An 18,969-nucleotide genomic window follows, 5' to 3' on the forward strand; every position below is an offset into this window, starting at 1 on the left:
CACAGGTTTAGGTGCTGTGGTACTTAAGGTTGTGTTTCAACTTGGCTGGGCCTGGTTTTGAGTGGCAGGGCAGCTAGATGTAGTTATTCCCCATGATTTGACTGGTAATCAGCTCCATGGTAGAATCCACTCTGAGCAGCTGAGCAGCTGCCTTAGGGATGTGATCTGCTTCCAGTATATAGGAAGACACTTTGAGAAAGGTCTCTAAGTTTTTGGCACATCTGGATCCTGCATTTCACAGAGTCTTCGTCTCAATGGCCTGCCATGTTGCCTGCTGATCTTGGGATTGTTTCTGAACTTGAACTAGTGGCCTGGTGTGTTGCTTGATAATGTTGGGACTGTGCCGTTTTACTTCTCGGCCTTGGGTTTGTCAGCCTCAGCAGCCAGCAGCTGCCCAAGTGAAGAGACACCTTCAGCTCCAGTGGGCCGGGAGCAAGAAGCAGAACTGAAGTCTAAGGTCGAGGGGCACTTTGAACTTGGACTTCTATCCTCCTAAACTGTACGAGAATAAATCCCTGTTTGTTAAAGCCATCCATTTGTGGTATTTTTGTTATAGCAGCACTAAAGAACCAAAACAGGTGTCATGGGTATAACACCCAGTTTTTGTACTTACCAGACTTGTTACTAGGGCTAAGTGATTTCACCTCTCTGAGACATGGTTTCCTCTCCTGGAAAAATAGGTCAACAATGGAGCTACCCCTTCTGACTGTGTTGAAGTTGAATCAAGGAAATGCATAAAAGCATATAGCACAGTACTTGGCATGTAGTAAATGCTCATTAAGTTGTTCCTGTTATTAGCTGCTCTTACGGAGTCACTAGATAGTACAAAGGGTTAACGCACTTCACTGCTAACCAAAAGGTTGGAGGTTCAAGTCCAACCTTCCAGAGGTACCTCAGAAGAAAGGCCAGGTGATCTACTTCCAAAAAGTCAGCCATTGAAAACCACATGAGCACAGTTCTACTCTGACATACATGGGGTTGACATGAGTTGGAACTGACTTGACAGCAGATAGTTTACAGTTCATTTTATATAATTTCTCTGTCAAACTTGTCATTGTGGCCAAAAGCTTAGAGAAATACATCTTCAATGCTTTCTAAATTCAATGGAGTTAAGTACCCTATCTCTTTGGAAAGAATGAAAGATCTCAGAGTGAAGATTTAAACACCAGGTTAGTGTGCTGGTATCCAGAAGTTTACTTGGTTTTCTCTCTTCTTCCAGGGCAGTATGCAGGTTCTGGTGACGTATGGTGGTGATCCCATCCCTAAAAGCCCTTTCACTGTTGGTGTTGCAGCTCCACTCGATCTAAGCAAGATAAAAATTAATGGCCTAGAAAACAGTAAGTGTATAAATGGAGGGGTCATGGAAGACCACCAAACAGGACTACTAGTTAGATTACCTTTAGAAGATGGGCAGAGAAGCACATTCTGTCTTAAGGGACTTTACAGCCAGACAGACTTGAGCTTGAATTGAGGCCATGCTGTGGAATCGCTCGGTTACACTACCTGCCACTTAACCTTACCAGGCCTCAGTTTTCTCATGTGTAACATGGGGGTGGCTGTGGTCAGTAACCCTCAGGGAAATACTGTGAAAATTAAATGCACTTTTAATTCAGGGTCTGGCACATTGTCAGACTGCTAGCATTGCAGTGGGAAGTTTTTATTACCAAGAGAAATTGGGGCACATTGCTTTCTGGTGAGTTTCTACTATGCCAATTGTCCTTGGCCAACTAAATTCACATTAAGGTCGACAATCACATAAAAGCCAACTCCTTGGCCCTCAGAAACCATGGTGCATCCCACCCTCCTGCTATTTCTTTAGCTTGGTATGTATCTTACTGGTATAAGCTCATTTAGTTCCTTTTTTTTTTTTTTTTTAATGTACAAACTAAAAACCAGAAGGGCATAATATTTAATGAAACAAATGCTTACAAAACTACTGACGACTAAACATATTATTATAAACTATTAAAAATTCAAATCCAGCCCAGAAACAAACTTCCGAAGGCAGGAATGATAGGTGAATAGAAATGGGGATCCCATGGGAGGAAGTACAAAACTGCTGTTATACTGAGAGAACTGCAACTAATGTCACAAAAAGAAATGTGTATAAATTGTTGAATGGGAAACTAATTTCCTCTGTAAACTTTCACCCAAACCACATAAAATATATATAAAAATAAGATTCTAATCCCAGGGCTTTAATTCATATTTCTATACATTTAGATACTAATTACTAAAAAGTAATAACAGAAAAAAAAAAAAAAAAAACTCGCCCTCCTTTGGTTTCCTAGGCAGTATCACTACGGAAGTAGATTGCCCAATCTTCCTTCCAAGGAGTAGCTGGTGTGTTTGAACTACCAGCTTTCTGGTTAGTGGTCACATCCCTTAGGCACTATGCCACCAGAGCTGTGATATACATTATGAATTATTTCACCATTCTAATTGACTCTTTATACAGAATTTTGTTTATCTCTTACTTGAGAAATGCTTATTTTTATGTTCTAGTATTTGCTCTTTATCGTTTCAGCCTCAAGTTCTCCCTTTTGGCAATGTTTGACAGTTTAATTTTATGTTTAAGTTATCTGACTGCATGCCTCCATTTCAGCCTGCCTTTTTAATTCAGCAATGTGTGCTGGCAGTTATTGCCACACTGACCTCCCCTATTGGTATTAACCAGTCGTAGGCCAGATGCACCTCAAGATGCACATTCATGTGATTCAGGATCACACAGGGCCAAGTGGATACCCCCAGGCACCCCTCTTTTGAGGATTTCTCCAGGGTCTTGGTAGTGTCATTGTGAATGCCGCCTTCATTACCTTTGACCCAGATCTCGAGCTGGGAATGAGGCTGGCTCCCTCCCTTTATAGGAGGCTCTGAAATGACAACTTGATGCTGACTCTTGTCCCTGGGGAGCAACCAGTGCTGAGCGTTTCAACGGTCACTGTTAAACCCTTAAGGAGTTCTGGTGGTGCTGGTGGTTAGTTAAAGCATTGGGCTGCTAACCAGAAGGTTGGTAGTTCAAACCTAGGAGCCAATTTGCAGGAAAAAGATGGGGCAGTTCACCTCTGTCCTGTAGGGTCACGATGAGTCAGAATCAACTCTATGGCAGTGGGTTTATTTGGGTCCAACCATTTTGCCTTATTACTCCTTTTTCTAAGACACTGAGGGTTTCAACTCCAGAGCAGAGAAAGGATGATTTGGAAAACCCTTTTTCCAAAATGGCGTTTCATACCCTCCTTCCTGTGGTTCAGGAGTATTCATTTTGGCAGGCCCTATAATGCCCCAGAGTCAATATTTCTCTGGGTTGTGGTGGGGCCTGGTGTTCCAGTATTTTTGTTTTTGTTCAGTCCTTTCTCTATTTTTGTTAAATACAACACATGGGTTACTTGTGGCCCAGTTTTTTTTTTCTTCTTTCTTTTATTGTGGTGAAAGCATGCTTAACAAGACATTGGCCAACATAACAGCTTCCCCATTTACAGCTCAGGGACATTGATGACATTTTTCATGTTGCATTATCGCTATGCTATCCTTTTCCAAAATATTCTACCACCTGTTAGCATAAACTCAGTGTTGTGATCCAGCTTTGCAAAGTGCTTGCAAAAGTAATTACCGTACAGTCAGTTCTCAGAATTTACTTCAGTGCCCTTGTGTTTGCCAGCTCTTTGACTTTTGCTGCCTTTGGGGGAATTACAGGATTGAATTTGTTGCCAAGAGTTAGTAAATCAAACATTGGCTGTTGGGGTATTTTGATGCAATGTTAACATCAGAGGGGATAATGTCAGATTATAATTTACTGGTCAACAAAGCAGATTTACGGCTTAGGTAAATACAGTTTGTGTCCCACTGTTGGTGCTTGCGGGACATGTAGCCCTAGACAAGTTACTTAACCTCTGTGAGGTTCAGTTTCTTCATCTGTGTAAGTCATTGGTTACTAATAAATACCCCACAGTGTAAAAATGAAAGGAGATAATGTGCCACACTCCTGTCTGGTGTATAAAAAGCATTAGCAAGTGATAGCTGTTATTATCATTAATTATCTTCTTGTTCTGGTTGCTTTTGAGGCTGCAATGACAATTATTCTTACTCTGTCTTGCATCTTATCCTCTGCGTCAGCCATTGATTGCTGCTGCTGTTGTTAGTTGCTGTCAGGTTAGCCCTAGCTCACAGTGACCTTATGTATAACAGAGCAAAATGTTGTCCGGTCCTGCACGATCTTCATGAGTGTTGGTATGTTTGAGTCCATTGTTGCACCCATTGTGTCATCCAATTCATTAAAGGTTTCCCTCACCTTTGGTAGCTGTCCACTAGACTGATCACTAGAGAAAGACATTGCTTGCTATAGAGACTGAGACTACTGTCCATGTGCAAGGAGCCATTATTTCTCTGCCATGACTTTCTTGCTGCCAAAAAGGATCAGCTCCTCACTTAGACTTGTTTTCCTTTCCCAGGAGTGGAAGTTGGAAAGGATCAGGAATTCGCCATTGATACCAAAGGTGCTGGAGGCCAGGGGAAGCTGGATGTTACAATCCTGAGCCCTTCACGGAAGGTTGTGCCATGCCTGGTGGCTCCCATGGCAGGCCGGGACAGCAGCACAGCCAAGTTCATCCCTCGGGAGGAGGGGCTCTATGCTGTCGACGTGACCTACGATGGACACCCCGTGCCCGGGAGCCCCTACACGGTGGAGGCCTCCCTCCCGCCTGACCCTAGCAAGGTCAGGCCCAAGATCTGAAACAACTGAAAGCTTTTTATTGTTCTTGTTACAAAACTTGTTCCCATTTTGGTCCTTCTCTGATCCTACCTTTTGAAAATTGTTTTGTGATGACAGCAGTTTCTTTCTCCTGTATTCAGCACGAAGAACAAGAATACTGTCCCCTGGGTGGATGGGTCAGCCCTGCCCTTCTTCTAACTCTCCCATCCCTGAGTGAAGGTCCTTCACGATTATGTAATCATAGTGTGCGCTTCAACTCAAGCCTGCGAGGTTGTAGTGAGGGGATGAATGTGGAGGCCTTAGCCCCAGGCCCAGCACACACATTGAGCGCAACCTAAAGAAGCTATTTTTTACCATTCTCATTATTATTATTTCTTCCTAATAGCCCTTACTGAAGGGTTTTTGGAGTATTTCTAGTGGTCTGATTGGCATGAATCCTATCAAACTGCCTTACTTGTTGAATCATAGGCAAAAGCCCCCCCCCTTTTTTGCCTCCCCCTTTTTTAAAAACGGTTTTTTGTTACATAGAATTTGTCAAGTGAAGTGTAGCGCCGAAAGCATGTAGGTCCATGAAAGCCATTCTGTGAGCGCTCAATTCAAGGAGCTTGTATGTGTATTGGCCAATAGGTCTCCAACTCTGACTTTAGGTTTAGAAGAATAAGAAATGACAGGAGAAAGGAGTCATGGAGAGTCCCTGCTTCAAAGAGCCAGACCTGTCTCCTGTGGTTTGCAGCCAGGAAGTCAGTTGATTTGAGTTCACAGCCAAGGTGTCCATTAGTCATTTGCAGCGTTGATTGACTGTAGTGTGGTTCTGCTTCAGTAGTATGTGTGTGTCACCTAAGTTAGACCCAAGGGGAAGGAACATTGACTTACAATGAATTGCAGACTTGCATGTTGAAAGTAGTGCTGACTTTGCAACAATATCTACACCAGGTAGAATTTGACTTTTTATTCTTCTTCACAAAGGTGAAGGCCCATGGGCCTGGTCTCGAAGGTGGTCTTGTGGGCAAGCCTGCCGAGTTTACCATTGACACCAAAGGAGCTGGTACTGGCGGTTTGGGCCTCACTGTGGAAGGTCCATGTGAGGCCAAAATTGAGTGCTCTGACAATGGCGATGGGACCTGCTCTGTATCTTACCTTCCCACCAAACCTGGGGAATACTTCGTCAACATTCTCTTTGAAGACGTCCACATTCCTGGTTCTCCGTTCAAAGCTGACATCGAAATGCCATTTGACCCCTCTAAAGTCGTGGTGTCAGGACCAGGTCTTGAACTTGGGAAAGTAGGTGAAGCTGGGCTGCTTAGTGTTGACTGTTCTGAAGCAGGGCCTGGAGCCCTGGGCTTGGAAGCTGTCTCAGACTCGGGAGCAAAAGCAGAAGTCAGTATTCAGAACAACAAAGATGGCACCTACGCAGTGACCTACGTGCCCCTGACTGCTGGCATGTACACGCTGACCATGAAGTATGGTGGTGAGCCTGTGCCAGGCTTCCCCACCCGAGTCAAGGTGGAGCCCGCTGTGGACACCAGCAGGGTCAAAGTCTTTGGGCCAGGAATAGAAGGAAAAGGTGAATTTCCTTAAAAAGGAGGGTGTAGGATTGATGGGCCATCAGAAACTCTAGAGCCCAGGCAAAGGGGAAGGAAAGGGCCCCATGGAACGCTTGGTCAGAGTGTGGTGAGGAGATCAGAGCAAAGAGGTGAAACAGCATTTCTAGAGGCTGTGTGACTATCCAACTCCTTCTTTCTGTTTCTCCATGGGGTTGGAGCCTTGCCTTTTCAGCAGGTTTCCTCATTTTTCTGAAGAAGTCAGAAATCTGTTTTGTGTGTGCGCACTTTGGGTGCAAATTTATAAAACAGATTTGTTTTACATTCAACAGTTCATACACATTGGATTTCACAGCCCCAGTTACAATCCTCAACCATAAAAAACTCTCTTCCCCCTCCTCTCTGTGACTAACCCCTCCCAGTGTCCTTCTTCTCTGTGCATTCCTGTCTGTCCAGCTTTCCCTCTATGTGAAAGCTACCCCTCTGATGTCTCATGGTTGATTGATCTAAGGGTGCTTCTCCCTGGGGTAGGTGTTCTGCATATGTCTTCTGTCAGGCTGAGAGCCAATCCATGGAAGTGAGTCCATTTCTAGGCTTGAAGGGTAACCCAGAGCCATAATCTCGGGAGTTCCACCAGTCTTTATCTGACCAATAATTCTGGTCATTTTTGTATTTTTGAATTTTGTTCACATTTTTCCTCCCACTCTAACTAGGATCTCCAATTTTGATCCTTTTCTGAGTGGTTGGCATTGATAGCCAGGTACCATCTAGTTCTGGTCTTGGGGGTCATAAAGGCTGAGGTCCTTGTGGTCCATCATATCTTTGGAGTAATTATTTCCAGATGCCTTTGATTTTCTTCACTCATCTTTGCTCCAGACAGAGGGATCCAATAGGTTACATCTTAGATGGCCACTCGAAAGCTTTTAAGACCCCAGTAGGAGAAGCCAGAAATCTTGATTTGTATGTGGAAACTCAACATATTTAATTGCTGGCACCTAATTGAAAAAGTTTAAAATGCGGTGCTGGCTAATCCCACTCATGCCACAGAGCAACTGTACTGTCTAACCTGTCCTAGGATCCCCTACCTTGTATCCTGAAGTGTGAGAGTGGGTATGTGGTCACTCGGCCAAGAGTACTTTGGAAGGGGCTTTTCTTTTGGAGCAGGGAGGGTAGTATTTCTGATTTTAATAGTCAGACGAATCAGTTGTCTGCTGTCACTGGGATTAGACAGAGTGTGCTCTAAAGTGCCAAAAGCCTTGTTCCTTAAGTTTGCTCCTGGCCTGCGGTGTCAGCTATATCTTTGTCTCTTGTGTTTGCTCTGCAGATGTGTTTCGTGAAGCCACCACTGACTTTACGGTCGACTCACGGCCCCTGACCCAGGTTGGGGGGGACCACATCAAGGCACACATTGCCAATCCCTCAGGGGCCTCCACTGAGTGCTTTGTCACAGACAATGCTGATGGGACCTACCAGGTGGAGTACACACCCTTCGAGAAAGGTGCGTCACCCTTTCCTTGGATAGACCCTTGTTCTGACCTCTGCTTGGCACAGTAGTTAAGCACTTGCCATTAACTGAAAGGTCAGCAGTTTGAGCCCACCAGCTGCTCTCTGGGAGAAAGAACTGGCTTCTGTCCTATAGGGTCACCATGAGTTGGAATCAAGCAATGGGTTTAGTTTGGTTTTAGGGTTAGGTTAAGGAGCTTTCATCTAGTCCTGGTTTGCTAAGTAGTTTTATGGCTGTTATCAAATGTTCTTTTAGTGATACTTAGTCACCTCTTGGTGACTGATGCTGACCCCTGCCATGTACACTTGATCTGTCTCAACAATAGCACGTGTGAGTTGGTGGGGCAGTGTGTAAACTTCCCTTCCTGTGCAGCACCACCTGCCCACTTCATGCCTGGCTTGCTGCCCCTGGGTTGTGCCAGGCAGGGTATAGCCTCAGACTGAGCAGGTTATGGGAAGATTTCATGGCATAGTGTTCTTTTGTGTAATTTTTTTTTTAACATATTTACTTATTTCCAAACATTAAGAATTACAAGAAATTTGGATAAAACAGGAAGATTTTTTTTTTAAGCACCATATAGCCCCATTTCCTATACACATAATCCCTGTTAATGTTCTGATGTAGATATTTTCAGTGTTAGTGAATGCATGTCTCTTCTATGTCATGGACTTCCCTCTGTCTTTTCGTTAATGGCCAGGTGGAGTTTTCACATATCAGGATAGTATGTTTGAGATGGACAGACTGAGATAGAGTGAGTGATAATTGCTTTGGAGGAGCCAAAAAAGGGTAGGCTTTGTGACTGCTGAGTGAGCAGAGAACATAAACAGAGACTGTATTTTTTAAAAAGTTAGAGAATATCAACATTACTGTTTCATAATCTGTTCTTTGAAATAACATAGCATAGCACACAGACTTGAATGTAGGGTAAAACCCTGGAGTAGAGTGGCTTTTCACCAGTAGGTGACTCGTATACAGACATGTGTTTGTCGTTTTCAACAGGCCTCCACGTAGTGGAAGTGACATACGATGATGTACCCATCCCAAACAGTCCATTCAAAGTGGCCGTAACTGAAGGCTGCCACCCATCTCGGGTTCAAGCCCAAGGACCTGGATTGAAAGACGCCTTTACCCACAAACCCAATGTCTTCACAGTGGTTACCAGGTAGGTCAGGCCCTGGGGGCTGTGTGTTGACTCTCACTTCAAAGCTGCTTTCTGGGAGTATTCTACGTATGTGTTATGGTCCCAAAGCCTTTGGTAAGAGGCAATTTTTTCATGATGTGTAAAGCCTTTTATTCTGCAGAGACTTACAGAGAAAAACTAAGTATCATTAAAAGAATGTTTGGTAATAGTCATAAAACTACTTAGCAAAACAGAACTAGATGAAAGCTCCTTAACTTAACCCTAAAACCAAAGTAAACCCATTGCTTGATTCCAATTCATGGTGACCATATAGGACAGAATAGAATTGCCCCATAGGATTTCCAAGGCTGAAATCTTTACAGAAGCCATATCTTTCTCCCAGAGAGCAGCTGCTGGGCTCAAAGCGCTGACCTGTCGGTTAACGGCAAGTGCTTAACTACTACTGTGCCACCAAGGGCTTCTCTTAACTTGATAATGGAGAAGTATATTGCTAATCTCCTACTTCAGTGAAACATTAGTGGCATTCCTATTATATGTGTCAATGCAGGCACATACCTGCATTGTACTTGAGGTCCTAGCCAATACAATTAGATAAGAAAAACAAATGAAGGATAAGAATTAGAAAGGAATGGTCAAAGCTATCTTTATTTGTATTGCATTACTCACCCAGCAGAAGAAAAGACCTAGCAATCTGCTCCTGTAAAGATTGTGTTGCTGTTGAGTTGATTCTGACTCATAGTGACCCTGTGGAACAGAGTAGAACTGCCCCGTGGGGTTTCCAAGGCTGTAAATCTTTATCAATGCCACATCATTCTCCTGCAGAGTGGGTGGTAGGTTTGAACTGCCGACCTTTCTGTTTGTAGCCAAGCACTTAACCACTTCATGGTAGTTGAATTGGGTCTGCTCATTGGGATTTTAAGTGAATTTTATCAATAAGCAGAGTAGCATAAATCATTTATTACTTTGCTTTCTTTTTCATGCTTTGCAGAGGAGCAGGAATTGGTGGGCTTGGCATAACTGTTGAGGGACCATCAGAGTCAAAGATAAACTGCAGGGACAACAAAGATGGCAGCTGCAGTGCTGAGTACATCCCCTTTGCTATAGGAGATTATGATGTTAATATCACGTATGGAGGAGCCCACATCCCTGGTAAGCTGTGCCTCAGGGAATTGTTTTTGCATGAGAGAAGGTTTGATTTTGTTTATATCTCTCTGAGGAAAAATAGTATGATATTTGCAATAGCTGCAAAGGGAGAACTTTGCCTGCATCTCAAAGAATATTCCAACTCCCAGTAGGACCGATAACATTTGAAACATAAAGCCAGTTTATTGTTTTTTGTTTTTTAGCATGGCAAAAATCATTGGCTTAGAGTTTTGATTAGAAATGGTTATGTATGTGTTGGAGGACTTAGTTTTTGATTTCAGGGAAAGCTGGTTCTTTACAGTGTTGAAACCTCCACTTTAGTTTGTGCTCAGTTCTTCTTCAGCTGATACAGGTGTCTTGTCTTCTTTTTTTCCATCGGCAGTCCTAATTGTTGATAAAGACAGAAACTCAAGTTCTTTTCAAATTTTTCTTCTATTTAACAGCAGATTGTATGCTTAGTATAAAGTAGAGTTTGTCGGCCTCAGCACTGTAGACTTTTGGGATTGAATGATTCTTTATTGTGAGAGCCTGTCCTGTTCATTGTAAGGTGTTTAGCAGCATCCCTGGCCTATACACTCTAGATCCAGGAGACCCTCCCCTCAAATAATTATAACAAAAAATGTCTCCAGATATTGCCAAGTGTCCCCAGGGGGGACAAAAATTACCCCCAGTTGAAAACTACAGCAGTAAAGGATTCAGATAATGAAAAAATGTCACCCTTAAGTAATGAAGGACCTTTAAACTTACACCTTCCAATGGGAGAAAATCTCTACAAATTCTAGTTCCATTCTGCTTATGGGATGAAGTGATTGCCACCCCAGCACATTTCTGAAAGGGTAGGTGGGTATGTGGTATGGTGTGAATGTAAGTCCAGATGCTCTAGGGTATCTGAGCCTAGATAGATACTTGAGTCTCTTTATACCTTGTCTCAGGTGTGGCAGGAAACAGCCAGAGCTTCCCCTTGAAAGCCAAAAACTGGGGCAAAGCTGAGAGAGGAAGATGAAGGCTGAGAGGCTTACTATTGGTTTTCTGGATTGACCCTCATGAAGCTGGAGTGTCCGTACCCACACACTTTCCTTGTTCTGTTGGCTCTTTCCCTCATACAAAGTGCAAATGTCCACATATGCTTACACTCTCTTCTTTTCTCTCACATGGATCAGAAAGCATTGGTATTCAACTCAAATGTTCATTTTAGCCTTAATTCATTTAAAGCAGTCTATTGCTCCTCAAACTTGTCCTTGTAGCTCATTCAAAGATACATTTTTAAAATTCCTTTAATCACCAGTCTAGACAAATTCTTCAGTAGACAAGACAGACAAAAGTCCTTCCCTCATGATACGTATGCGGTTAAGACTTACGATGACAGCACTGAAGTTCGGCAATTAGATGCAGAGTAGTGCAACCCTAGAGCACTGGGATGGGAGAGACTAGAGCATAGAGCGTGGCTGGAAAGCTATACTGAGGAGAGAGAACATGGTGGGCTCTGGACCAGGCAGGCGGTAGTGGAGACAAGCGTCTCTCAGTTGTGGAGGCAACAGAACTGTTTTGACTCTACTGGGAAACTCTGCTGGATGCTGTCAGCTTAGAAATTCCCCTACGGAAGGGGTTGAGGACTTGGGTCCCTTTGGCTGACCCACAAGTTTGAGGCAAATGGCTGTTTTCAAGCACAACAGAAAGAGGCCAGTTGGTGTTTTCCCACAGATGATGCCTCTTTATATTTCAGACTCTGCTGTCTTTCACATAAGACTGCCAACTCTTCCTGAACTCCAGAATTTTTCCCAGACAGTGTTATTTAGTAAAATGTTTGTTGGTTGCTTAGTGTGAGGTATCGTAGCTGAGGTAATTTGTGAGATGCTCCTGTGAAGCATTTTGCAACCTGATAACTTCTAACTTGCTTTCATGGGGATTTTGGGTTGTTACGTATTGGCTCGGTTTCTCCTGGCCTGGTACAAACTTGGAGTGGGGTGACTATATCTATCTATCTATCTATCTATCTATCTATCTATCTATCGTGATTTGGGTGAAAGTTTACAGAGCAAATTCACTTTCCATACAGCAGTTCACATACACTTTGTCTCATGACATTGACTATAATTTACCCCAATGCAACAGCTCCCCTCCCGCTTCCTCCCAGTAGTTACCTCTTCCCTGTGTCCATCCCTCCATGCACTCCTGCCCCCTGAGCTGCCGCTCTGTGCTTAAACAGTCCTTCTTTCTCCCATGATTGTTCTCTCCAAGGAGTGTATTCACCTCACATGCCTGTCTTTTGTTTGTCTGGAAGCCACAGGTGTGTGTTCCATTCCAGACCTGAAGGGCAATTAGGAGCCATAGTCCCAGTGGTTCCACCAGGCTGTATCAGACCAGCAAACCTGGTCCCCCTTTTTTTTTTTTCCAAATGATTTTGAGTTTTGTTCCACATTGTAGTCCCTCTCTATCCAGGATCTCCTACATAGATCCTCTTCCAAGAGGTTGACAGTAGTAGCCGGGCACCATCTAGTTCTTCTGGTCTCATAGTCATATAGGCTGTGGAGCGCATGGTATACTGGTTGTTTGGACTAATTGTTTCCATGAATCTTTGTTTTTTTTTTTTTCATTCTTCTTTGCTCTGGATGAGGAGAGACCCATCGTTGCATTTAGATGGCCACTTGCAAACTTTTAAGATCCCAGTCGCTACTCACCAAAGTAGGAGGTAGAACAATGTTTTATGTAGTATGTTATGCCAGTTGATCTTGATGTCCCCTGTGACTGTGGTCCCAAGCCCACAGGTCCAACTACTTGCTCCTTCAGGGTAGCTGGCTGTGGCCAAGAAGTGACTACAACCTTGTCCCATATCAGCTCTACTATACACCTGGGCATTCTTACAGAACATACAAATACACTTGTAGAACCATTGTCTGCCAACCTATACATGGTCTTGGGTACACTCCCTGCTGCATAAACATACCTAATAGTTCAGCCTGTCCACCCATATACCCATGTTTTCCTTCACTGACAATGCACTACTGTGTGTGCAAAAGGGTTCATCTTTTGTCTGAACCTCCCATGTACTTCTCTATGTCGTCTTCTTCTTCCTCAGTGCCACCATGTTGATCACTCACATTTGGCCCATTGCCCTTCTCTTCACCAAATCAGTACTTATCTCTACTTATCTAACGGTGTTCCCTCCACCCCTCCCACCCCGGTAACCAACAAAGAAAATTTCCTTCCATATATAAACCTTTCCTTGACTTTTACAATAACAGACTAATATAATGTTTATCCTTCTGTGATTGACTTACTTTGTTCAGCATAATGTCCTCCAAGTTCATCCATGTTATTCGATGTTTTGCAGATTCTAGGTTATTCTTTAGGGTTGCATAGTATTCCACTGTGTATATGTACCATAGTTTGGTTATCCATTCCTCAGTTGATGGACAACGTGGGGTGACTTTTAACAAAGTATCCTGTGTCTTACTAGGAATGGCATATTGGCTTCTTCTGCTGAGCCAGGTGTGGTCTATTGATGGGGCCACCTAGACCACTGTTTGGACTCTAATGGAATTGGAGTGCAGCAGGAAGGAAGGCTGCCTGTGATCTACTGATGATATCTTCTGGGGCGTGGAATGGGAGAATGAGCAGATAATACTCTGAATTTGCATGTAGAATCTCAGTCAGAAATTTGTCTTGCCTTTGCTTGTTGGTTCTTGGCTGCCCACATGCTCAAGTTCAGGCATCCTCCAAGGGAGATTCTGGCTTGGAGATTGGCCTCAGAGGTAGTCCATCGTCACCTGTTGACATTGGAATTCTCGACCGTCACCCTGTAGAATAAATCGATCTTTTATTTCACTAAACTCCAGAATGGGCACGTAGGGGCGGGGCAGTGATTGTCTTTGCCTGTTTCAGTGCTTCCTTTCATTTAGCTGAAAAACTGGATGCCATTGACCCACTGAAAACCAGCTGTAGTTAGAAAGTCAAGGTCTCTTTCCTTTTTGTGATCTTTGTTATTTAGCACCTCTAATTCCAGAGTATAAACTTCCTGGGATACAAAACAGCAATACTTGTGCTTCCGTGGCAGGAGTTATTAGCTGTCATCGAGTTTGTTCCCACTCACGGCATCCCCGTGCGCAATGGAACACAACATTGCCTGGGCCTGCGCCAGCTCCATGGTTGATTGTGGATAGGACCGTTGTGATCCACAGGGCTTTCAGTGGCTGACTTTTGGAAGTTGATCACCAGGCCTTTCTTCCTAGTCTGTCTTTGTCTGGAGAGGTCAATAACTTTGCCATACTTCATGGGTACACAGGGAGGTTGTAACAACTGAACTGCAAGAGATGCAGTTAGCTTCTGGAACACTGAGAATTTTGTTTCTGGCTAATCTCAGGAGGTCTTATTTAGTGCCCCCCTTAGGGGAAATCCCATGAAGGTCTCTGGCTCTACCCTGTTCCTCTATTTACTGCTTTTCCTGCAAATCCTGATCTCCCTACATTTTCCACATTTCAGTGGTCCTAAAAATTGACACCCTCAAAGAGTCAGAGGCATAGAGGAAGTGGGATGAGAGCTGTTACGCTCTGGGGATTGCAATCAATGTCATGAAGCAAAATGTGTATGAACTGTTGTATAGAAAATAAATTTGCTCTATGAACTTTCACCCAAATCACAATTAAAAAAAAAAAAAAGATTAATAAAATTGACTGGCTACTTACATATTTAAGGAAAAGAAAGAGAGGAAATAAAAAAAGAAGCAGAGATTCCCAGTGTCTCCTGTGGGGTCTGTCATACAGAGAGGCAAAGTATGTGGGCATAGTCAGTGCTCTGTAATCACTGTGGGAAAAAGATGAGTAAACACATAGGTGTACACAAAGCACGTCAAGAAGTACATTTGAAGCTCACACAGTCGAGGTGTCAGGCCGGAGCAACTGTGCTGTTCTGGGCGTGCATTTGATGGGACTCTGGGCTGTTGGTATGCTGTGCTCAGAATCCTGTGACCTCTTTTCCAGGCAGCCCCTTCAGAGTTCCTGTGAAGGATGTCGTTGACCCCAGCAAGGTTAAGATAGCCGGTCCAGGGCTGGGCTCGGGTGTCCGAGCCCACGTCCTGCAGTCCTTCACGGTGGACAGCAGCAAGGCTGGCCTGGCCCCACTGGAAGTGAGGGTCCTGGGCCCACGAGGTAAGTATATCTTCCAACCTTCCCACTGCCGTTTCACCTGCCTGAGTAGGGGCAGCCATGATCCAGGGCAAGCACTTTGATCTTGAACTTAAATTTCTTAGATGACTTCACTGTTCAGTATTTTAGCTAAATGATAAACGTGCCTACATGAAAGTAGGAGCTCTGGTAGCATAGTGCCTAAGGCACTTGACTGCTCACCAGGAGGCTGGCGGTTCAAACCCGCCAGCCACTCCTCGGAAGGAAGGTTGGGCAATCCTACTTCCGTAGTGATACTGCCTCGGAAACCCAAGGAGGGGTCGCTATGAGTCGGGGCCGACTCGATGGCAAACAACAACAACAACAACAACATGAAAGTAGGCAGGGCTGTTATGTCTTCAGTGGTCTGTGTTTTTCCCCCTTTCGTAATGTTGTTGTTGTATGTTGTTGAGTTGATTCCAACTCATAGTGATCAAAGTGTCAGAGTAGAACTGCCCCATATAGTTTCCTAGGCTGTAATCTTTATGGGAACAGAGTGCAGGCTCTTTTTTCCCGTGGAGCCACTCTGGTGGGTTTGAACTGCTGACCTTTGGGTTAGCAGCCAAGCATTTAACCATTGTGTCATCAGGGCTACTTTGTTTAATACTTTTTTTTTCTTCAGTTTTTTTTAAAGTAGCTAAATGAAGCAAGGAGTGTTTGGCTTCTCATATATAATATTGCTGCAGCTGTCTCATTGTGTATAGGGGTGACTGGGGTTTGCCCGGATTTGAGTGGGTGGTGAGTTCAGAGGTACTAGCTGTCTCTGTGGGATACTTTGGTGCTCACCTGGCATGCACCCAGAATGTCTAGAAATGACAGGTACTCAACCCAGTTCCCTGGAGAGAGAGTGTCTCTTGGGGAACGGACCTTGGCAATTTGGCCCGCCCTGTTGTCAGCCTGGAATTTGGGTTCGGTAAGGTTAGCAGGCCATTTTGAGACAAAGCCCTGAAGTGCATTGAAACTTGCCTTTTTTGGTAAGTGACCACGTTTCCTCTTCCAGCATTTCCAAAGTACTATTCTCCTAATTTCTTAAATAATCTGAATTTTTTCCCAGTGATGTGTTTCTTGGCTCCACAGTAGAAGTGGCAAATGAGGGCTTCCTTCTTTGAAGAAGAACCTTTTCCTTAATAGGGTTCAGTGGGAGGTGATGCCCTTTGAAGCTCAGGGCAGAAGTGATTTGTGGGAAATGAGGTCATGGGGCAGGAATCTGATTCTACAAAGTCATCGGGCTCCAAGACCTGTGTGTGTATAATAGAACAGAGACAATTTACCTAGATCTCTGCCTCTATTATGGAGGACTCTCAAATAACAGCCTTTTAATTTTAGCTGATGAGACGGATTCCCAGTCATGGCGCAGCCCCTTGAAAGCCATTTCAGAGTTCTTTAAAGGTGACCCGAAGGGTGACTTTATGGAGACAGGTTTGCATTTTCCTATTGGCTGATGCTCTAATTTATGTAACCTAATTGTTTCTTGCTGGCCTCACCTATAAAATAATCTTGTATTGCCTCATCTGCTTTGCTTAATGATTGTGCCACCCTTTGAGTAACCTACCTGTAGTTATCCATTGACTCTCATGGTCAGAACTGGATCTGGACTCTACTAACCTAATGCATGCCTTGATTACACTTTAGCATGATCTCTAACCAACCCCCACAGGTGTCACATTGAGGGCCCACCCCCCCCCCACCCTGCCCTATGAGATTGGTGCCCTCTCCTGCCCTTCACTTGCACCCAGCATGCTGGCCCATAGTGATCTTTGCTCAAAAGTGGCCACAAGTCTTAATTGGCCAGCTCGTTGGTTAATTTTTACAATTTAGAGTTCTGGACTGTGTTGGCCCCTTCTCAGCTAATGAGTAAAATTGCTAAATCCTAAGCATGCCTAACCAGCTTGAAAAGATAGATTATGTCTACAACATGCATCTCCACTGCACCCCTCTAGTAACAAGCGCAGGTGGTCTCCTTAATTATTATGCTCTAGGACAGACTGAGTATACTCTAGCCAACAAAAAGCTAAATGTGTCTTGGGGTCATTTCTGCAGCCGTGAATTGGGGATCCTGTCTCTCTCTGATTCCTTAGGCCCATGATCATGGCTTGCTTGCCTTTATGTTGCTTATCAGTGGAAACCAGTAGCTCTTGGGGATGGATGTGATCTCTTTTCAAACTCTGCCCAAGGTGGAATGAAGGGGAGGCCAGGTCAGTCCTCAGACCTCCCATCTCTGTCCTCAGGCCTGGTGGAGCCAGTGAACGTGGTGGATAATGGGGATGGCACACACACAGTGACGTACACCCCATCCCAGGAGGGGCCTTACATGGTCTCTGTCAAATATGCTGATGAAGAGATCCCTCGCAGGTAAGCTACTGACCCTTGTTGTTGTTGTTATGTGCCATCGAGTCGGACTCAACTCATAGCGACCCCTCCTTGGGTTTCCGAGGTGGTATCACTACAGAAGTAGATTGCCCAACCTTCCTTCCGAGGAGTGGCTGGTGGGTTTGAACCGCCAGCCTTCTGGTTAGCAATCAGTGCCTTGGGCATTATGCTACCAGAGCTCCCAGCTACATAAAAATATGTAATTTATAAATCACATTTTTGTATTACTTTGTGGATAGGCCAGGAGCTCTGATGTCATAGCACCTAAGGCATTTGATTGCTAACCAGAAGGCTGGAGGTTCAAACCCACCAGCCACTCCTTGGAAGGAAGGTTGGGCAACCTACTTCCATAGTGATATTGCCTTGGAAACCCAAGGAGGGGTCGCTATGAGTCAGATCCAACTTGATGGCAGTGTGTTCGGTTTGGTTTTTGCCATTAGACCGTGTACCTTATAAAGCATTCTGTAGAAAGTAAGAGAGGATGAGATAAAATAGTAACACTCAAGTCCCAATATTTTCTTTATATTCTGTTCTTAGCACAACAAAAGTGGGTTAAATGTATTTAACTCTGTGTTTCCCAAATTAATTTGGGAGCCCTTCATCCCCAGATTGTATGCCATGGAACACATTTGGTCAGGGCAAAGCTAGTCTATTGTATAACAGTGCCTCGTGGTTATAAATTTCTTCTGGACTTAAGGCACTTAAACTAAACTAAGTGTCTCATCTGCTGTAGAAATCTCCTTTCACTTCCAGTGTCTATGTGTAAGAGAGGTCAGATGTTGCCAGATTGACATGTATCCTGACCAGGATGTGTGTGTGTCAAGTCCCTTTAAGGTCAAAGTCCTTCCCACTTATGATGCCAGCAAAGTGACTGCCAGTGGCCCTGGCCTCAGTTCCTATGGTGTGCCTGCCAGTCTGCCTGTGGAGTTTGCAATCGACGCCAGAGATGCTGGGGAAGGCCTTCTTGCTGTTCAGATAACGGTAACTTTGAGTTACTCTCTGGAGTCAAACCTCATTGATAGGAACTAATTTCTTGGCTGGGGATAAAAACAAGAGTTTTAGTAATCATTTTCTGACCTGGTGGAACTGTTGATTAGATTTTAAAGGTGAATAAACAAATTCACTGAGAAAGGTTTGAGACTATAGCTCTAACCACCAAGTTCTGGTAAACCTGACATGTTTTCCTTTTTAATTATATCTTTGTATAGTTTTTTTAAAAATGTTTTGAATTGCTCATTGGATCCAGCCAGTTAGGATGAAGTTCTGTGTGTATCATGTAAATTGCAAAATATGAGTGTCTTACACATGTGGAGTTATTTTCTCTTATAAAAAGGTTTTTATAAGAGTGATGCTTGCCACCTAGGTAAGCCACCTAGGTGGCACCATGGCTCATCAAGGAAGCA

At 44.0% G+C, this 18,969-nt stretch overlaps 1 protein-coding gene across 1 annotated transcript in view; it reads left to right on the plus strand.

The window, feature by feature from the left end:
* Nucleotides 1–18,969, plus strand: part of FLNB (filamin B) — a 190,255-nt gene that overhangs the window by 132,006 nt on the left and 39,280 nt on the right. Inside the window, exons 19-28 of the mRNA XM_007937271.2 lie at nt 1,220–1,337; nt 4,449–4,711; nt 5,675–6,272; nt 7,574–7,747; nt 8,753–8,915; nt 9,883–10,043; nt 15,014–15,181; nt 16,523–16,615; nt 17,425–17,548; nt 18,391–18,547. Coding sequence (XP_007935462.1) covers nt 1,220–1,337; nt 4,449–4,711; nt 5,675–6,272; nt 7,574–7,747; nt 8,753–8,915; nt 9,883–10,043; nt 15,014–15,181; nt 16,523–16,615; nt 17,425–17,548; nt 18,391–18,547 — 2,019 coding nt within the window. The remainder of the gene's footprint in view (nt 1–1,219; nt 1,338–4,448; nt 4,712–5,674; nt 6,273–7,573; nt 7,748–8,752; nt 8,916–9,882; nt 10,044–15,013; nt 15,182–16,522; nt 16,616–17,424; nt 17,549–18,390; nt 18,548–18,969) is intronic.

This window comes from Orycteropus afer, unplaced genomic scaffold, assembly GCF_000298275.1.
Source record: "Orycteropus afer afer isolate SDZICR_OR568_19922 unplaced genomic scaffold, OryAfe1.0 scaffold00041, whole genome shotgun sequence".
Lineage (NCBI taxonomy): Eukaryota > Metazoa > Chordata > Mammalia > Tubulidentata > Orycteropodidae > Orycteropus > Orycteropus afer.